General features: G+C 45.5%; 1 protein-coding gene across 1 annotated transcript in view; it reads right to left on the bottom strand.

Annotated features, from left to right (window-relative positions):
- Positions 1-272: 272 nt before the first annotated feature.
- LOC120063484 (protein FAM222A-like) overlaps positions 273-21,292 on the bottom strand; it is a 35,445-nt gene continuing 14,425 nt past the window's right edge. Inside the window, exon 2 of the mRNA XM_039013867.1 lies at positions 273-1,768. Within this exon, the coding sequence (XP_038869795.1) occupies positions 273-1,768 (1,496 nt within the window). The remainder of the gene's footprint in view (positions 1,769-21,292) is intronic.

The following is a 21,292-nucleotide window of genomic DNA, read 5'->3' as shown; positions in this document are numbered from 1 at the left end:
ACTGAAACCCTTTTTCTCCCTGACTGATAAATAACCACTCTGGGCTGGGAGGGAGAAACCCCCCAGCCGTCACCCAATACAAGATCCACTCTCACACCATCGCTTCCCTCCCTGGCGCCCCCGAGCTGCTTCAAGCAGTGCCAGTCTCAACAGGCCTATACGTCCCCAGGAAATCAAGGTCTTCTTCTCTGTCCCTCAGCTTTTGATCCAGATTTCGCATCATTCATTCATTCATTCGTGTCCCCTGGCTCTCGCCCTCATCCTCCCACGCTCTATCTGTAAACTGGGAGGCGGATGTGCGCGTGCTGGTGGTCCAACAGCCGTGGCACTGACACAGTCTCGTAGCCTTTGCCCAGCATCTGCTCTTTGATGCAGGGCGGGTGGACGTCGTTGATCAGGTACTCCAGAGACTGCAGGCTGCTGCTCAGCACCGATGTGTTGCACAGCTGGCTCTTACTGGGCAAGCTGCAGCACAGGCATCCCCCGCTCCCGCTGTCTATTGCGGGGTGGTGGTGATGATGATGGTGGTGGTGATGGTGGGGATGATGGTGGTGGGGGTAGCCCATCTCCCTGTGCCCCCCTGTGGCTGGCCCTCGGGTGGTGGTCCCCAGGAGCTCCTGGTGCGGGTTGTAACAGTCACTGTCGGGGGTGACCAGCACGCTGTTCCAGGGTGGGGCAAAGTACTGGCCCACCGAGAAGTTCCCATGCATCCCCATGCAGTTCAGAGGGGAAGAGCTGACCTTGTCCAGGCACCCCCCACCCCCTCCACTTCCCCCCGTCAGGTGGTAGGGTCTGGAGGAGGAGGAGGATGACACCTGCGCCTGGGCCATGATCCCTGCTCCCCCCGGGGCACCACAGCTTTCAGGGGACTTACTGATGGCCCCTCCTCCCCCGCTGCCCCCACTGTACATGCGAAGCACAGCCTGCTGCTGCTGTTGCTGTTTCTGCCACAGGATGTAGTCCATGCTGTCCGAGTATATCCCGGCCTTCATGGCCTCGCCACTGTGCACCGCCAGCGGCAGCCCTGCCCCTGTGTACACCAGGTTAGGCTGGGGCACCATGCCGCCCACGTAGCCACCTCCCGAGGAGCAGGAGGATACCCCCATGATACCCCCCGCACCCTGCTTGGAGGGGCTGGGGTTGGTAGAGGGTGCGGTGGAGGAGTTTGCACCCTGGCACACCTGCTGCAGAGCCTGGGCCTGGCAGTGCTGGTTGATTTGATAGATGATGCTCTGGATGGAAGGGAGGTTGGACTGTGGGGGTAGCTGGACCAGGCCTCGTCCCCCTGTCACAGGGATCCCAGAGCCGGCCACAGTGACGTTAGGGGGCACCGAGAGGGAGAGGCCAGGGGTCTCGGGGGGCTTCGAGGGTCCAGTGTGGTACACCATCCGGCAGTGGCCATTGGCTAAAGTACTACTGCTAGGGGGAGGGTACGGGGCGACAGCTATTTGGGCTGGGGAGAGCTTAGTTCGCCTGCCTTCCGAGTTCTTGAGGACGCCCTTAGTGGGGGCGAAGGGGGAAGAGACCTTGACAATGGCCAGGAGGCCTGTGTAGCCGCCGGTATGGAGGTGTGGGTAGGGGCTGTAGCGCTGGCTACCTGTGGTGTCAAAGCCGTTCACAGTCCGGTTAAGGTGCTTGTGCTGGGGAACTCTGATGTTGGTGGGGAAGATCTTGATGGAGAGTGGGCTGCTCTGCGTCTTCTGGGCGAAGGCATCCAGCTCAGCCACGCTGGGGTAGCGGGGAGAATGCATGGGAACCACCATCTCACCTGCAAGATAAATAGACAAGAGACACATGGGAGTGAGCACAAGAGACAGAACTAAGCATGGGACAAAGTAAAGTCAGTACAGGTCACCATACTTATAGGGTAGGACATTCAACAAGCACAACACTTACACAAATGACTGATGATTAGCTGAGAGAAATTGATGATAAAAAGATTGTGGGAACTGTTTTGTTAGACTTCAGTGCGGCTTTTGACATTATCGATCTTAGTCTGCTGATGGAAAAACATGTGTGTTATGGCTTTAAACACCTTGCTATATTGTGGATAAAGATTTACCCGTCTAACAGAATACAGAGGGTGTTCTTTAATGGAAGCCTCTCCAACATAATCCAGGTAGAATCAGGAATTCCCCAGGGCAGTGGTCTAGGCCCCTTACTTTTTAAAATCTTTACTAATGAAATGCCACTGGCCTTGAATACTGCCAGTGTGTCGAGGTACACGGATGACTCAACACTATACAAGTCAGCTACTACAGCGAGTGAAATCACTGCTACGCTTAAGAAAGAACTGCAGTTTGTTTCAGAATGGGTGGCAAGGAGTAAGTTAGTCCTAAATATTTCCTAAACTAAAAGCATTGTACTTGGGAAAAATCATTCACTAAACCTTAAACCTCAAATAAATCTTGTAATAAATAATGTGGAAATTGAGCAAGTTGAGGTGACTAAACTACTGTAAACGCTCATGGTCAAAACATATTGATACAACAGTAGGTAAGATGGGGAGAAGTCTGTCCATAATAAAGCGCTGCTCTACCTTCTTAACAGCACTATCAACAAGGCAGGTCCTACAGGCCCTAGTTTTGTCGCACCTGGACTACTGTTCAGTCGTGTGGTCAGGTGCAACAAAGAGGAACCTTGGAAAATTACAATTGGCCCAGAACAGGTTAGCACGGCTGGCCCTTAAATGTAAAAGGAGAGCTAACATTAATAATATGCATGTAAATCTCTCATGGCACCAAGTGGAGAAGGAATGGACTTCATCACTACTTGTTTTTGTAAGAAGTGTTGACATGCTGAATGCACCTGTCTGTTTAAACTACTAGCACACAGCTCTGACACCCATGCATACCCTACAAGACATGCCACCAAAGGTCTCTTCACAATCCCCAAGTCAAGAACATACTATTGGAGGGGCAAAGTACTACATTGAGCCATGGCTACATGGAACTCTACTACACATCAGGTAACTGATGCAAGCAGTAGAATCAGATTTAAAAAACAGAAAAATACACCTTATGGAACAGCGAGGACTGTAAAGAGATAGGCACAGACACACATACACATAAGACACGCACTCTACACACACATGGATTTTGTATTGTAGATATGTGATAGAGAGTAGTGGCCTGAGGGAACAGACTTAATGTGTTGTGAAGTGTTATGAAATGTAATGTCATGTAATATTTTAAATTGTATATAACTGCCTTAATGTTGCTGGACCCCAGGACCCCTCCATCTCATTTTCACCCCCTCCTGTGAAAGTATATCCCTCGACGAATGGATCTTAAAAAAAAAAAACTAATTCTGTTGAAGGCTGGCACCTTAGGCACTGTTAAATCAGTGCTTTGTGAAATTAATTCAGACTCTCTTTAGCGTCGAATTGGGTTAGCCTTTGATATGAGGAGAGGAGGGAGGAGGGGAAGGGGGTATAGAAGCATATTTAATTGCAGTGGCACAGTTGAGATTTATAAGTAGTATCGCTTACTGGGTTTTACCCTTCCTCAATGATTCGACCCAGGACTACTTGGAGATGGGGCGATGGAAACCCTAACTAAAATCACAATTAACCATCTGTAGGGAATTCTTAACCTGGTTTTAGGGTGAGCTAAATAATGAGAATAGCAAGTCACGTTTAATACAATGTGTTTCAACTCTGCTGTTACAAAACAATAAAGAATTAACATAGTAAAGTGTAACTCCAAAAGGTTTAGTTTTAAAATCTCTGAATTGTAAAGTTTAGATTAAAGTTGGCATATGGCTTATCTAGTTTTTATTTCTCTGTAATTTCAGTATTGGGGTCCACAGAATTCACTAGAACACATAGTAATATGCAGTCATATGTACATATGTATGACTGTAACACCAGCTAGATATCATGCCTAGTGCCAGAATTCCACTATCATAAGCAAGATCCTCTGTCACTCACAACTAAATGGTGGTTGTGGTATGCTACCTAGTACTTGGAGCCATTCCAACCCCCAAATGAAATCCCACAGCGTCTGAGTTCGGTCACACAGACTAGTATTATTGGCCTTTACTCAGGTAGCAACAGCTTAATCGACCCAGAGATGAGGTGGCAAATCAGGAAAATGTCCCTTTCTAAAAGCCCACCATTATTTGTCAGTGTTGGGGGGTGGGGTACAGAGATTGGATTTAAATGATATTCAAGCAATTTCATGGCTACTTAAAGTTGACAGGCAAAGGTTTCCCTGTTTTTCCAAACCTTTCTTTATACAACAGCTAAATACATCATAAAATGATCTGCAATAATATTTTGGTCGGGGTAGATGTTGTATCCTTGACATAACACTAAAACAGGCATGACTACCTGTCAACATGCTCTTTTGGAATGTTTGGAAAGGATGTCATTTGAGGGCATTGTGAAAATTCCAGAATTTGAAAATGTTCAAATTCCACATATCTCTGAGCTCACATGTTCGATATTGTACTGTTGAGAACATAATCAGAACTCAATTTCACATTTGATCAAGCTAATCTGTCAAGAGATAACCTTGATAGTCTGGCTGTAGCTAGCTACTAGGATTTCAAAGTAGTTTATATTTTTCACTCGTGCTGATATGACAGTCGGTGGTCGGAGCAGATTTATGCTGCAGAATAAGACAAGAGACTGTTCTCCTTCTAGCTAACTATAATAAATCACTTGAAACGACACTACTGTTTACAGTGATCTTTATTAAGGGCCAGCTCAAAGTAGTAAGAGTATTTGTGTACGAGTATATGCTTTTCAAAGCAATTTCACCAGGAGAGATCATGAATGTTATTGGCTAGCTAAACCACACTTGGGCTAGCTAATGTTTGCTTACTAGCTAGCTAACCTTGAGTTCACAGTACAATTAGTAAGAAAGGGTCTAGCTATCTATATATGATAACATTTGATCAGAAATAGCTTCATTGTTTCCACATTTTGGTTAGCTAGTTAGCTTTCTGTCTGCAATGGCTGCAGCCAGTGTAGCTAGCTAGATAGCATACATATTGTTTCCCAAGAAGTAAACTAAGTTTATTAGCTAGGTAACTAGCTGGCTAACATTCATTATACATGTGTTGTTTCATACAACCAGTCTTACCAACTAAAACATTTAGCTAGCTAGTTAGCCAGCTAGTCTTAGCTGTTTGAATGGCAGCCTCAGCACATTAATTGGCAATACACTGTCTAGCTATAGCTATCTAGATTATATCTCATTATCTGAATATTAATAATTATTGACATACATGTTTATTTCCCAGATATACAAGTGTCTTCTCACATCCTGTCAGTTTCATTCGTTTAATTTCTGATCCAGAAAATGCCTCATAAAAGCCATGTCTGTAGCTTGTGTTCCTTGCAGTATTAGCCATTGCTCTTTCCTTTCTGCCCTCAAATAACATCATCCATTCATTCTATGGCCAGAAAATGACATCTTCACCAAAAAGTAGAAATGACAACTAAAATGTAGTCATAGGCAAAAATGTTGTTGAGGCTTTTCGGTTTATGTGACAAAACAAGCAAGTATAGTGTAGAGAATCATTGTACCATCTAAACCGCTGTGAAATGTATTTTCCATAACCAAAAAGATAGCATTTTCAGCTGTTTAAAGCTGGTGTACAAAGACGCAAAAACGAAACTTAAGAACGGGAAGCATATAAATAGCGCACAAAGAACAGATCTACCGCTTCTAAGACTTGCTTTCAGTGAGAATTTACAGATCTATACCTAACATTTCTATGTCAATTTGGTCGGGTCGCCAAAAAAGTTATTAATTATTAAGTGTTATGGTTTTTGTGGAGACCTTTGCCTGTCACCTTTAACTATGTGCAACAAAAAGAGGGGTATCGGGGGAAGAACTCAATTTCACATAAATTTCACATAAATTTCAATAAATCATCTGCTACCAATGACTCGCAACCCCTTAAAAAAATAACATTTTTATGCAAAAGCGAACAAAAAAACCACCAAGACTAAACAAAATAGAAACGCGCCAGTCAGCGAAGGTCGTGGTGACCTGAGGAGTTTCGAGGCAAGGGGCTGTATGAGCGTGACTCACTCCATTTCAGTTTAAAGAGACTTTACAGCCAAGCAGTCACCAACTCTTATTCTTCTGCTCCCATTACTGATAGCATGGGAAGTTCATTTCTACTATCCAATGGGCCTCCAACTGTGAAAATGATTCAATCTACAAGATCCATATCATAAAGGAAATAAATTGGGAGTTAGAACGTGCATATTATTCGTGTCTGTGAAATTGTGAATGCTCCAACTACAAGACAGGAAAAGCCTATTTTATTTAACCCTTATTTAAATAGGCAAGTCAGTTAAGAACAAATTGTTATTTTACAATGACGGCCTACCCCGGCCAAACCCTCCCCTAACCAGGGCGACGCTGGGCCAATTGTGCGCCGCCCTATGGGACTCCCGATCACGGCCGGTTGTGATAAAGCCCAAGATCGAACCAGGGTTGTAGTGACGCACTGAGATGCAGTGCCTTAGACCGCTGTGCCACTTGGGAGATTGTTGAAGTAAATAAAACATATTGATGCTTCAAGCAAATATATTAGGTCTACACATCACAACCTTTTCAATAGTCAATGACAGTACTATCAGACTCCAGCATCACAATTGGTCCTAAATAAGACAAGAGAGACAATGTAGTATCCCTGTCCTGCAGTCAAATGACCAAATCACCCTCTAGTTGCCTAATGAGGGGAATGTTATTCATATTTTTCATAATTTCATAATTAATCAAACAAATTGAAATGCTGAAAATCCAGTTTTCTACGTCAAACGGTTTTGTTATATTTTAGTCTTCTGTGATGTACGTATATAACGTGTAATATTGGGATGCAAACTCGAAATATAATATGTTTCAACTGTATATCTGACATGGTACAGGTGTTTTTAAACCCATAACCATGTGTGTGAGGTGTATACTTTTGTTTCAAAGTAGAGTTGTTTAAGACTATTAAGAAACACTGTGACCCTGATTTAGCCCACTGGAGTAAAAGGTAAACAAGAAATACAATGTTATGTTTATGGCTATAAATGAATCTGATCACATTGTAATGGGTTGTGCTGAAAGGGTCATATATGACTCAAACCAAGGATGACTGTCCTTAGAAGGACACAGTACATACACAGTACATACGTAGGAATGTCCTAATATGGACACCTTACATGCATGAACATAGAGATCCAGATCAGTGGGCAGTAGGAATGGGGCTGCCTGACTGGGGCACAATTCTCCCAACCTAACCTTCCCTGGTGACAGCGTTGGTTGCACCACGCTTTGATGTTCCCACAGGCAGGGGAAACTGACAGAAGACTTATTTAATGTGCTCCAAAGGAAAAAAATCTTGGCATTCGCCGGTCCACATGCAAATGGGCCGGCTGCATTTTTAAATAAACATATTTGATCATCACATGGTTTAAATGAGGAGCGATATTCTGCTTTGGCATATCAAGGGGCTGTGCACCTCACCCCCCTGCAACATGCCCATCATTCCCCCTAATTACTGCCACATGAATAAAAAAAACTTTGCAAAACAACCAGAAAATTCATTCAAGGGTGGCTAATTCCCATTCCTTGTCAGTGACTGAGTCCATATTTTCCATGTCTGACTTTACTGTGCTGTCTCTCCTTCTGCTGCGGAGAAAAGTCCCACTACTCCCGATCTCCTCAGTCTCCTTCCATCTCTCCCTGGCTCGCCCGTTGTTTGTCAACAGGCAGAGCCTTTGGGGAGCGACCTGGCATCAAAGGGTTTCACACTTCAGAGGCCACAGGGATTAGAGGCTTGACAGGTCCCACAAAACCCATCTCAGCCCCACAAAAGCTTCTGGTTATTAGAGCCTACTGGCACTGAGGAAGAGGAGGCAAATGAGCGTCTGTGCTCTTTCGGATTCTAGTTGCCTACTATTCTGTTTGTTGCAGAGTTGATTAAATGTGACACGCACGCACAGGCACACTGACACACACACACACACACACACACACACACACACACACACACACACTTTGACGTGCATGGCCAGGGCATCTTCATCCGTCTTCTCCCAGGAGGAGCTGTGGGTTTGCAGGATAAGGAAGCTAAGGGCATGGAGGAGGTGAAAGGAGAGCGCCTAGCGGTGTTGAGGCCAGCTCTGCAGCGCTGCGGGACTCATTGGCTCCAGCTACAGTAGATCACAGCGTACAGATGTTACTGGCTGATAAACAGCCACCGAGGTGCCCGCCACTGCCTCCGCTGAGCTTCCCTACCTCCTCCTCACAGGGCTAGGGTTTCCTGTACACACACTCACGTGTACACATGTACACACACATGCACCTACGTGCATATGCGCACACAAACACAGTGGCATCAGTGGAGCATGTTGTTATGCTCTGCTCTGTGCGCTCTGCTGAAATGTAGGGCAGGGACGACAACAGGTGCCTGTGCAGGCGACAGCCTGCAATGCCTCCTGGGCTAAATGCTTCACACTTGCTTCATTTCAACACACGACAGCCTTGTACGGATTAATTATTTCCCTTGGGGATGGAATAAGACACTTTTTATTTTCCACAACAAGGCATGAGGTGACGACCAGCACTCTCACATGCACATCTGAAACGGCATCACCGAACAGAGAAAAGCCGGGAAAGACAAGCACGGCTTCATAGCGTAATGTTACAATATCACGATCCAAACCCAGACTTCATAGTGAGGTCATCCTCATACCATACGTTTCAATTGCGTATATACTATAGCAGTGAAGATAAAAGTGGCAGAGCCAGCACCATACAGCTAGTGGTGGTGAGAGCTGGGAGCTGGGTTGGGCTCCCACGCCAGGGAGAGGAGATGGCAGGGAGGCAATTAACGGACTGACCTTCGTCCTTAATCACCCAGCGCCTGGCACACAATGCCTGTGTGTCAGAGCAGGCACATCTCGAAATGCCATGGCTCATTAGCGCCTCACACCCGAGTGAGAGAGGCTATGTGTTTGTGTGTATACACTATAGCATGGCAAGACAGAACTGAAGTGAACTGAACAGCAGAGGGCCTTTTTCAACAGAATCGTGAAGCTCTTTAACCCCTAAGATTTATTAGCATAATATAAAAAAATCCCCATAAAAATATGTCAGTTTAAGCTAGAAATATATGTTTTTTTTGCATTGGATGAGTCTCAATCCACCAAATCCGCCTATGTCGCACTTCTGCATCTGCGGTGAAAGGTAACAGAGCTAGAGCAGTGTCTGTCAGACCATGAGACATCCCCTCTATGGAAAGATGAGACTCTCACAAACACAATAGTGTTCTCCGTTTTACTCTACGACCTCTACAAGTGTCAGTCGGTAGAGCCGACCTGCCAACTTCTGTCTGTAGCCTCCAACCTGTTCGGGCTACACACTAATATTTTCATATTCAGGCCTCACAAGACTCCTCTGAAAGGTCCCCTGGTACTAGTTGAAAACATTCATTGAAGTATACAGTACCAGTCAAAAGTTTGGACACAGCTACTCATTTAAGGGTTTTTAATACACATGGAATCATGTAGTAAACCCAAAAAATGTTAAACAAATCAAAATATATTTGAGATTCTTCAAAGTAGCCACTCCTTGCCTTGATGACAGCTTTGCACACTCTTGGCATTCTCTCAACCAGCTTCACCTGGAATGCTTTTCCAACAGTCTTGAAGGAGTTCCCACATATGCTGAGCACTTGTTGGCTGCTTTTCCTTCACTCTGCGGTCCAACTCATCCCAAACCATCTCAATTGGGGCCGTCATTGTAAATAAGAATTTGTTCTTAACTGACTTGCCTAGTTAAACAAAAAAAATAAAAACAATTTGGGTTGAGGTTGGGTGATTGTGGAGGCCAGGTCATCTGATGCAGCACTTCATCACTCTCCTTCTTTGTCAAATAGTCCTTACAAAGGGTGGCTACTTTGAAGAATCTTAAATATAAAATATATTTTGATTTGTTTAACACTTTTTTGGTTACTACATGATTCCATATGTTATTTTACAGCATTCTGCAGAGATACACCATCCCATCTGGTTTGCCCTTAGTGGGACTATCATTTGCTTTTCAACAGGACAATGACCCAACACACCTCCAGGCTGTGTAAGGACTATTTGACCAAGAAGGAGAGTGATGAAGTGCTGCATCAGATGACCTGGCCTCCACAATCGCCCGACCTCAACCCAAATTGTTTTTATTTTTTTTGTTTAACTAGGCAAGTCAGTTAAGAACAAATTCTTATTTACAATGACGGCCCCAATTGAGATGGTTTGGGATGAGTTGGACCGCAGAGTGAAGGAAAAGCAGTCAACAAGTGCTCAGCAACAAGTGCCTCTCAGATATAGGAGAGGCACTTCGGAAAAAACTTCCTTTTGGTATGTTTTTGGGACCATTTGTTGTTCCATGTCGTGAATCAGTTATTCAATGCGTCTGTACGGGCTAATGCCACTAAGGTGCCCCCCCCCAAAAAAATTCTTTTTAAACTTTTTAAATTTTTTTAAACAATATTTTTGAAACTTCAAGGGGTCTTAAAATTCAAAATCAAATAGCAAAATGATCCTTGTTATGACTTTCTTAAAACAATTCCATATACCTTAATAGTACCCTCCTCCCCCGGCTTAGACACTTATGGGTTAAAAGAACAAAGCAGAGTGGGTGGATGTAACTGTTCTCCCCTCTGTCTTTTGAGTGACGTGGAGCTCCCCAAGCACATCGTCCTTGGGGTGCCCTGTGCCATCTTTGTGGGTGGTTTGTGTGCGCGTGTGTTGCTCAATCCTGAACACTCAATTAACACTCCTTTAATTAGCCAGCGGTACTCTGAATTCTGATGAACTCATTTTTCTGTGTATGGGGTTGGAGTGGGGAAGGGTACGAAACAGCAATAAGGAGAGAACTGGGAACGGGATCAGACTCTAAAAAATCCATTGAATTTGGTGCACTTCTTCCAAGTGAGGGGTCAAATTGTGTTGATCAATAGAAGCCGTGGCAGATGGAGTGAGCAGGAGAGCGTAGAGTTAGGCGAGGTGGAGGCAAAGGAGAAAGTGAGGGAGGGGAGGGAGGGAGGGAGGGAGGGAGGGAGGGAGGGAGGGAAGAAAAATCGGAGAGCAGAAAAGGAGAGACAGACAGGGATGAGGAGTCAGAGGTTGTGCAGAGAGAGTGCAGTATGAAATTCAGAGGAGCATAAAACTGCTTTGCATTCTAATTAGTGGCTTAATTGAATATTCACAGGAATAAGCCGGAAAGAACTGCCTGAAATCCTCTCCCTCCTTTCTCCCATTTATTAGAGCTCCAAATGTTCTAAAATCGTGAGCAGGTTGGAGACATTTCTAGTTAGTAGTGAAACCAACGGGTAACACCGACACATCAGATGTGAGCATCTGCTATGTTCTCAATCTTTACTCTCAGCCAGTGTCAGCAATGTGTTGCTTACTTATACACATTCATCCATCCCCTCTTTCCTTCTACAGCAACAAAGCCAAAGAAAATACAATTTCAGTTAAAAAAAGAGGGTTGTAAAGACCATGTGGTTGAGCGGTTTGCAATGATGTCTTCACAGAACGATGAGCACATAACACGCATTAGCTTTGACCAAATAAGCAGAGGCTGTGAGGATAACAGGGTTAGGGCAATTCCAACAGGAGTTGATTCGTAGTGAGAGAAAGAGCGAGAGAGAGATGAAAGAAAACACTAGGTCAGCAGCAGTGCAACATCCACCAGGTTCACCGGGAACTTTTTCTCCAGAGAAGAGAAGCTTCTGTTAAATGTGCATGAGCTGTCAGCACTAGCGAAGCCCAGAGAGGGCATTATCCGCTGCAGCCCGGGGCCCCATCACCCACCCCCATGTGTCCTTTTAAAACCACAGGTCCCTATAAATTACAATGCTTTTAGGCCAAGCCATGCTAATCTACTTTTTTCCCCTTCCACCATCCTGCTGCATATTCAATCTATCCTGTCTCCACGGAGCAAGCAAGCGACGCTTTGCCCTTTCCACCTCATTGTTATGGAGCTACTCAAGTTAATAATTCATGTGTAGAACAGCCTTCGAATCCCTCATGCTTGAATCACTTACTTTGGAAAAAGTTTGACTTGTTCAAATGCATTGCCGTTCGGGAATGGAACGATTTGAAAGTGCATTGTTGCGAAGGGACACCCTTGACCCGTGCCTATCGTTTGGCCCTGGGCTAGATAGACCCTGATCCTATGACAGACATCCTCTCCGCCACCCTCTGTTACCAACACCGGACAAAAGCTGGGCTATGAAAGGAGGCGCAGGCGGGGGTGTATGGGGGAGCTGGAGACGGCTTTGCTCGCTGAACAATACCTGCCTTGTGCTAATGGAGGTGTCATCTGCCACAGGGCTGACTAGTTAGCGATTACAGGCTGGCCCTGGATTGCCGTGACAACTGCTGCAATGCACAATGGGCCCTGATAGAGCCAGCTGTTTGGTCCTCTGCAATTAACCCTGCATCCCTGTCGTCTCAGCCAGGGCGCCGCCTCTAATTGACTATTGGGCACACAAAGCAGGGGCTGTTGGCCAGACCCCCAGGACAGCACCCCCCACCTCCTCGTCGGAGGTAAAAACAATAGTAATAGTGCTCTGCCGACTCGGCCGTCAGCCAATCAAAAACCTGGCTCCCCCGCAGGAGCGTTCTGAGGAGAGCGATGGAGAGAGAGACACTGCAGAAGAGAGGAGCATGTGTGAGCCAGCGATCAACAGGGAAGAGTTGCCTGGCGGGGGGGGGGGGGGGGGGGACGACGACGACACGTTGAATATGCCCTCAGCTAGGGAAACTAATCAATTCAAGTCCATGTGGGGGGGAGGGGGGAGGAACCCTGCTGCTTGCTCTGCTCGGCAACAGGAAAAAAAGGAAAAACATTCCAGGTGCACATCTATCTAGGTTCATCTCAAGGTTGATGACTATTTACTAGGAGACGGCGTAGAGTTTTTTTTTTTATATATACGATTCAAAGATTAGGCTAGCTATAATTGTGCAGATTTGTATCAAAGCTCATGATGATGATGATATCTTGAATTATGATGATGATGATGATACATAGGTTCTACAACCCCACCCCCATCTGTGTACTCCCTGTCCCTGATGGTTACCCTGACTGAGTACCAGAGATATAGACATACTTCCTATAAGGCTTTGGAGGGAATTGAGAGTGTTCTACTAATGGCCGGTCGAGGCACTCTGCAATCTCCACCGTGATCTATCACAGCCAGCTACTGAGTCATAAGGGCTGTGTCAAAAATGGATTTAGAAATGAATATGGGAAAAAGCTCGGACATGACTCCCAAATGTAATATTTTATTTCATTAGAGTCTATCTCGCCTCGGATTCAATCAATTAATTTCCCGGCAAAAGCTTTAGCCTTCGGACACTGTGAGCACCTTTCCTTTTCTCAGGGTCTCAGTATACCGGAGTATCTTAGGTTAGTCTTGGTTTGATCCGTATAAGCTTAGGTCTGGGAGATAAACTTCACTGTAATACATTAGCTTTAACAAGTAGACAAGACCATTTTCTCCTCATTTTAGCATTTCTTCCCCCCCAAAATCTTGAAACAACATCTAATAAGTCTACACACTCCGTACACAGTCTTCACATTTTACTGCCTTGAAATTTAAAGGGAATAAATTCAACAAAAGAAATTGGTACCGATGTCCACAACCTACTCCCGATTTTCAAAGTCAAACAAAAATGATTGAACATTTTGTAGAGGGCTGCATTCCCGACAGAGATCAATGCGGCGCGGTCTGCATTTTTTCATGCTGAGGACGGGCCGGGCGGTCAGACAGAACCCCCCGCAGATTATTTGGAAACGGCCGTCGTTCTGCTTTGTATGCGTCAGCCTACCTGTTATATTAAAATCACCTCTTTGTCACATTATTCACACACTCTCAGAACTCACCGATTCAAGTTCAGTAGCCTACCACTCCTCCCCTAGTTGGGCCTGCGAGATCAAGTGCACCTACAGTACAGTAGGCCTATGTGTGGGCTCAATGAAATAGAGTAGGCTGCCGAACTGCCAATCACGTGGCCAATCACTGTTCAAGGAAATGTACTTAAATATGATTAGGCAATAAATTTACTACAGTGTCTGTAAATACAGTGCCTTCAGAAAGTATTCATACCCCTCGACTTTCCCCACATTTTGTTATGTTACAGCCTGAATTTAAAATTGATCAAATTTAGATGAGACACCCCATAATACCAAAGTGGAATTATGTTTTTAGACATCATTTCTGGAGTCGGGTATTCAACCCATTTGTTATGGCAAGCTTAAATAAGTAAACATTTGCTGAACAAGTCACATAAGTTGTATAGTGATTAACATGATTTCTGGTCCCTCAGTCAAGCAGTGAATTTCAAACACAGATTCAACCACAAAGACCAGGAAGGTTTTCCAATGCCTCGCAAAGAAGAGCACTTATTGGTAGATGGGTGACAATAAAAAAAAAAAGCAGACACTGAATATCCCTTTGAGCATGGTGAAGTTATTAATTACACTTTGGATGGTGTCTCAATACACCCAGTCTCTACAAAGATACAGGCATCATTCCTAACTTGCCAGAGAGGAAGGAAACCGCTCAGGGATTTCACCATGAGGCCAAAGGTGACTTTACAACATTTACAGAGTTTAATGGCTGTGACAGGAGAAACCTGAGGATGAATCATAACATTGCAGTTACTCCACAAAACTAACCTAAATGATAGAATGAAAAGAAGGAAGCCTGTAGAGAATAAAAATATTCCAAAACATGCATTGTTTGCAACAAGGTAAAAGTAAAAGTGCAAAAAATGTGGCAAAGATACTGACTATGTCCTGAATACAAAGCGTTATATTTGGGGCATATCCAACACAACACAATACTGAGTACCACTCTTTTCAAGCATGGTGGTGGCTGCATCATGTTATGGGTATGGCTAAAATGCTTGCTCGCTAGCCTAACTTCCTTTCATGGGCAACGATAAGGCAGCTAGTTTACATTAGACAATTACATCAAGCTACATATTGAACTACCATCCTCTCAGGCCACGGGCACAATGTATACATTTATGTTTGGATCAGAATCGTCTTAAAAATATTTGGCCAAAACGTAGAATTAACCACAAGTCCAAATCCCTATCGCCATTCACGGATAATTTAGGAAAGGGTCAATTTTAGCTAGCTAGCAACTATCTAGACACCGGAGGAAAACAACATGAGATGCAAAAATTAAACTTTTTTCCGTCAATTAAGTTTTGCTTTTGATGTGATGTGATTGGTGGGAAGCCAAATCCAAACTGGCTTCCATTGACACTCTTTTTTTGGTGCGCCAGGACCATTCACAGTTGAACTCACTCAGTTTAGCTCAATGCTGATTGGCTATTCTTTTATACTTTTTTTTAATCAAGGGAGGTCAAATGCTTGCTGGCTTCCCCTGCATTCAATGCTATGGGCGACAACAATGTTATAGTATTTTTGACCAGACAGCATCAGATAGATGGGCTACGCATACAGAGAGAGAGGGGCGCTGTTTCACTCGCTCGGATGCTTTCTCCGGAGAGATACAGTCAGCCTCTTGCAAATTGAAGGAAAGTTATGAAACACAGTGATATGAAAGATACATTACATAGCCAATTATTTGGGGAGCCTGGCTTCCCTTGGCATCCATCAATTCGCGCCACTGGTAGAATCTGGTTCAAAATAATTCACAGCTGTAATGGCTGCCAAAGGTGCATCCATCAAGTATTCACTATGGGGAGTGAAGACATATGCAATCAAGACATCTTTTATTTTTTAAAGAAAATGTTATTGCATTTTTCTTTCACTTTGAAAATGTGAAGTAGGTTGTGTACATCAGTGGGAAAACAACCCAATTTAATACATCTTTAGCTTTTAAGGCAGCAAAATGTGAAGATTGTGCAATGGGTGTGAAGACTTTCACTAAGCACTGTATATACCGCTAGATCAAACTACACTGAACCAAAATTTAAACCCAACATGTAAAGTGTTGGTTCCATGTTTCATGAGCTGAAATTTAAAAAAAAATCACTCTCACAAAATGCTAATTTCTCTCAAATGTTATGCACAAATGTGTTCACATCCCTGTTAGTGAGCATTTCTCATTTGCCAAGATAATCCATCCACCTGACAGGTGTGGTATATCAAGAAGTTGATTAAGCGGCAATATCATTACACAGGTGCACCTTGTGCTGGGGGCAATAAAAGGCCACTTTAAAATGTGAAGTTTTGTCACACAACACAACGACACAGATGTCTCAAGTTGAGGGAGCGTACAACTAGCAAGCTGACTGCAGGAATGTCCACAGAGCTGTTGCCAGAGAATTTAATGTTCATTTCTCTAACATAAGCTGCTTCCAACATCGTTTAAGAGAATTTGGCAGTACGTCTAACCTGCCTCACAACCGCAGACCACGTGTAATGACACCAGTCATGTGAAATACATAGATTAGGGCCTAATTCATTTATTTCAATTAACTGATGTCCTTCTATAAACTGTAACTCAGTAAAATCTTTGTGTTTATATTTTGGTTCAGTATAATTGGCTGGTTTGATGTAGCAACCTGCTTTTTATGGGCTGTAGGAGAAATGACTGAGGACTGATTGTTTCTGAAGAAAACAGGGCCTAACACACACATGCGCACGCTTGCACGCACGTACGTACGCGCAGGCACACACATACACCATCCTTTTCAGAACATATCCCCCAAACCTCAGCTCTTCAGCTGAACCTCACTTCCTCTAGTAACTAACACCGTGCATCATTTGAAGAAGTCTGGATTTTCTCCTTCCCTCTACCTCCTTTCCTCCTTCTATCTTTCAGTCTCCACCCCTCCCTCTACCCCTGCTCCACGTCTCTTCTCTCTCCTTGAGTAAGTGAGTTCCATTGGGGGTGCTCGCCGAGTGAAATCACCTCGGGCGAACACTTTATTATCTGTAGTCAAAGAGTCACCACAAATACCATTCTACACACACAAGTGTCACTTTCCATTTGTCCGCTCTCAGGCTGCATTAGCCCAGCCGAGCCTGGAGCAGAGCCTCGTCTCAAGCCCAGCCGAGCCTGGAGCAGAGCCTCGTCTCAAACGCGGCCGGCAGAGGAAAAGCAACAGCATGGGAAAGCACCACAGCATTCCTGCCCTGCAGAGCCCTGCACACACCCCTGCTACAGCTCCACTTGACCTGGAATTCCTCTTATCATTTATAGGATTATTATTAGAAGGAGGACGAATCCTAGTAGCGCTGGGGGCCATGTCATTATGGTGCCTCTATAGTCATTTTAATATACAGAAAGACCATTTCCATATGTCACGGTCAAAGAACTCCTATGGCTGAATATTCAATGAAGTTGCCGTATCTTACTAAATATTCATGGATATTTCTTGTTGTTGGTCATCTTGGCTCCATGTAGTTCTGCCCTTGAGTTGTTACTGTCTATTGATGTTTCGTATCATGCCGTGTTTTACATTTCGTGTGGACCCCAAGACGAGTAGCTACTATGTTAGCAGCAGCCAATGTGGATCCTAATAAAGTACTCAAAACTAAAGCTCAGCGTTGTTTGTGCAGTGTGTCGTGTGTCATGGACAGCCTGTATGCACCCTATTCCATTTGGGCTCTAGTCAAGAGTAGTGCACTACATAGGGAGTAGGCTGCCATTTCAGATTGTGCCAAATATTTATGTTTAATCCCCACGGATAAAAAGGAGGTTGCTGACTATATTAAAACAGCGATTCTAGCCCTCCATCTCCCTGTTTGAGCAGCTAGCTAGACCAACAACAACAGGGAGAGACAGAAAGACACATACAGAGAGAGACAGAGAGACACAGAGAAAGAGAGAGACAGAGAGAGACAGAGAGAGACAGAGAGAGAGAGAGAGAGACAGAGAGAGAGAGAGAGAGAGAGAGAAAGAGAGAGACAGAGAGAGAGAGACAGAGAGAGAGAGAGAAAGAGAGAGACAGAGAGAGAGAGACAGAGAGACACATACAGAGAGAGACACAGAGAGAGACACAGAGAAAGACACAGAGAAAGAGAGAGAAAGAGAGAGACAGAGAGAGACAGAGAGAGACAGAGAGAGACAGAGAGAGACAGAGAGAGACAGAGAGAGACAGAGAGAGACAGAGAGAGACAGAGAGAGACAGAGAGAGACAGAGAGAGAGACACACAGAGAGCGAGGCACAGAGAGAGAGAGAGAGACACACACACACACACACACAGAGAGTAAAGAGACACAAGGAGAGAGAATGAAAGAGAGAGAGAGAGAGAGAGAGAGAGAGAGAGAGAGAGAGAGAGAGAAGAGAGTGAGAGCTGGCCGAGCCGGTCCCTCTTTGTGCTGGCTGGGGAGGAAGAATGCAGTCTGTCAGCAGTAGCAGCCATGTCGGCTCTATTGTGGGACAGCGGCTTGTGCACCAAACAAACAGAGAATCTGGGGCAACATGTTAACCCCCACACTTCACGCGATACCCGACAAACAAAACAGGCCAAACAAAAAGAGCTATGCATCGTTGTTTGTTCCCATGAAAGACAAAAAGGGTGTTCCAATCAATCCTGTAGAAAAAAAACTACTGAAAATGTTTAATCTCACACCGCCGGCAAAGCCTGTAGCCCCAATCTCATTTCAAGCCCCGAGCCTCGCCAGTCTTTTTCTTTTCCATTTGCAATAATTTATGGGGCCCAACGGGTGACATAATAAATTAGAAATTGAAAGGAAAATTACTTTATTCACCGGCCTGTCCTTCGATTCGATTGGAGTATGGCTGTGACGAGACTGCCCCTCTCCCTGAAGTAAGCCTGGGCCACCCTCATTGTGCACACAGCATGGTCTAGAATGCAGAGCGTTATCAGCAAATACCCCGAGTCAGCAGCACTAGCTAGCGGCGGGCGGTTATGTGTTGCGACTGGCACACCAGCCAATATTGTCATGTGCGATTAGGCCTGTGCTCAGGAACCTGTGAACTCATTCCTGTGGCATCAAAGTCACCCCAGCCCCCTGCTCTCTCCCTCCCTCTCTGTCTCTTCCTCCCGCACTATTTATCTCCCTTTCTAGTCCCCGTCCAGCCCTGCCCCCTCCAACACAATGTCCCCCCCCCATTGCATTGTGTTCTGTGTTTGAAGCTGCACTCCAGAGCTGAGGGATAAAGAGCCAACATTCAATATCAACCCAGACTGGTTTCCAATTCCAAAACAGTACTAATGGCCTTTTTTACATTTATATATATACACGCTAATGATCCCTGAGACATAGGGGTCACCCACAGCCAACAGACCAGCATGCACTGGGGCACTTGTTTCATCTCTTCACACCTCTCCAGATGATAGCCCTGATAAACAGGGACAAAGGGAGGCTCTGTGTTAAGCAGCGCACACGCACACTGTACCCGTCTATATCACCTGTGATGACAACGAGGCACCTCTCCTGTCCTGGCTGCTGTCCTTCAGTAGTATTTGCCACTGTGCTACACTATTCCCTCGAAAGCCTAGAAATGGACCCGAGAGCTGGCGGCAGCACGCGCGCACACACACTCCCTCCACGTACACAACCAAACCCAGAGTTTGAGTACGGGACCTGAGGACTGGAGATTGTAGGAGCACACAGAGACAGAGGTAAGAGATGAGGCAGAGCTGAACGGAGCAGCAGAGGGTGGGAAAGGGAGAGAGGGAGGGAGATGGGGGGGGGGGGGGGGGCCTGGGCAGGGCTGTCAGACTGGAGGAAGCGCTGGTTCGCGGGCCTGCACGCAAATGGGAGAAGAGAGGCACCCGCAGGCTGCCTGAGGCAAAAGCCCGGGCCCTTCTGTTCTATCATTTAGGAGACAAGTCCTCCACTGATTCCCAATTAATATTTAACACTGCGCAGACAACAAGGCCCCGGCTGTCTGCACTACACCAGCAGCCAGGGAAGAGAGAGAGACAGGGAGAAGGAGAGGGAACTAGAGGGAGGGAGGGAGCGAGCAAGGGAGCGAGAAGGGGAAAGAGAAAGGCCAAAGATTTAGGAGAGCGACAGAGAGAGAAAAAGGGGGAAGAGCCAAAACAGACCGACAGATAGAAAGCAGCAGTAAAGATTACAGCTTTTCAGAAAAGAAACACCCTCCATTGACTCAAATCACTGTCCAATATGGATGGATACTGTGGTCTGGATATATGAGTAAGGAATTTCATTTGGATGTGTGGTTTGAATGGTTCCTTTTAGCCCTCAGGGACCCCCAGAGCAGAGGTGACAGTCAGGGTCAGCAAAAACACTCCATCCATGTTACACATCTGACACAGTTACTGAACACTGCTCTAGGTCTAATAGGTTGGATGGCCGACCCTCTTACACAGTTACTGAACACTGCTCTAGGTCTAATAGGTTGGATGGCCGACCCTCTTACACAGTTACTGAACACTGCTCTAGGTCTAATAGGTTGGATGGCCGACCCTCTTACACAGTTACTGAACACTGCTCTAGGTCTAATAGCTTGGACGGCCGACCCTCTGACACAGTTACTGAACACTGCTCTAGGTCTAATAGCTTGGACGGCCGACCCTCTGACACAGTTACTGAACACTGCTCTAGGTCTAATAGCTTGGATGGCCGACCCTCTGACACAGTTACTGAACACTGCTCTAGGTCTAATAGCTTGGATGGCCGACCCTCTGACACAGTTACTGAACACTGCTCTAGGTCTAATAGCTTGGATGGCCGACCCTCTGACACAGTTTTTATTTATTTCACCTTTATTTAACCAGGTAGGCCAGTTAAGAACAAGTTCTCATTTACAACTGCAACCTGGCCAAGATAGAGCACAGCAGTGCGACACAAACACAGAGTTACACATGGGATAAAAAAGTGTACACGCGCACGCACGTACACGCATATACAACACAGTTAAGATGGGCCACAATAATTCAAGTTAAAGGTTCTTTAGGAGCCATGCTTTTAGCATTGTGCTGTGGCCAACATTCGCTCAAGTGTTTTCACAGTCCATCCCTCTCCTCTCTCTCCATCCCTCTCAGTCCATCTCCTGTCCATCCCTCTCCATCTCCTGTCCATCCCTCTCCATCTCCTGTCCATCCCTCTCCGTCCATCTCCTGTCCATCCCTCTCCGTCCATCTCCTGTCCATCCCTCTCAGTCCATCTCCTGTCCATCCCTCTCAGTCCATCTCCTGTCCATCTCCTGTCCATCCCTCTCCATCTCCTGTCCATCCCTCTCCATCTCCTGTCCATCCCTCTCCATCTCCTGTCCATCCCTCTCCATCTCCTGTCCATCCCTCTCCATCTCCTGTCCATCTCCTGTCCATCCCTCTCCATCTCCTGTCCA

This window comes from Salvelinus namaycush, chromosome 18 (genome assembly GCF_016432855.1).
Source record: "Salvelinus namaycush isolate Seneca chromosome 18, SaNama_1.0, whole genome shotgun sequence".
Lineage (NCBI taxonomy): Eukaryota > Metazoa > Chordata > Actinopteri > Salmoniformes > Salmonidae > Salvelinus > Salvelinus namaycush.
Note: the sequence above shows the minus strand (reverse complement) of the source record. Positions and strands in the feature narration are given on the sequence as shown.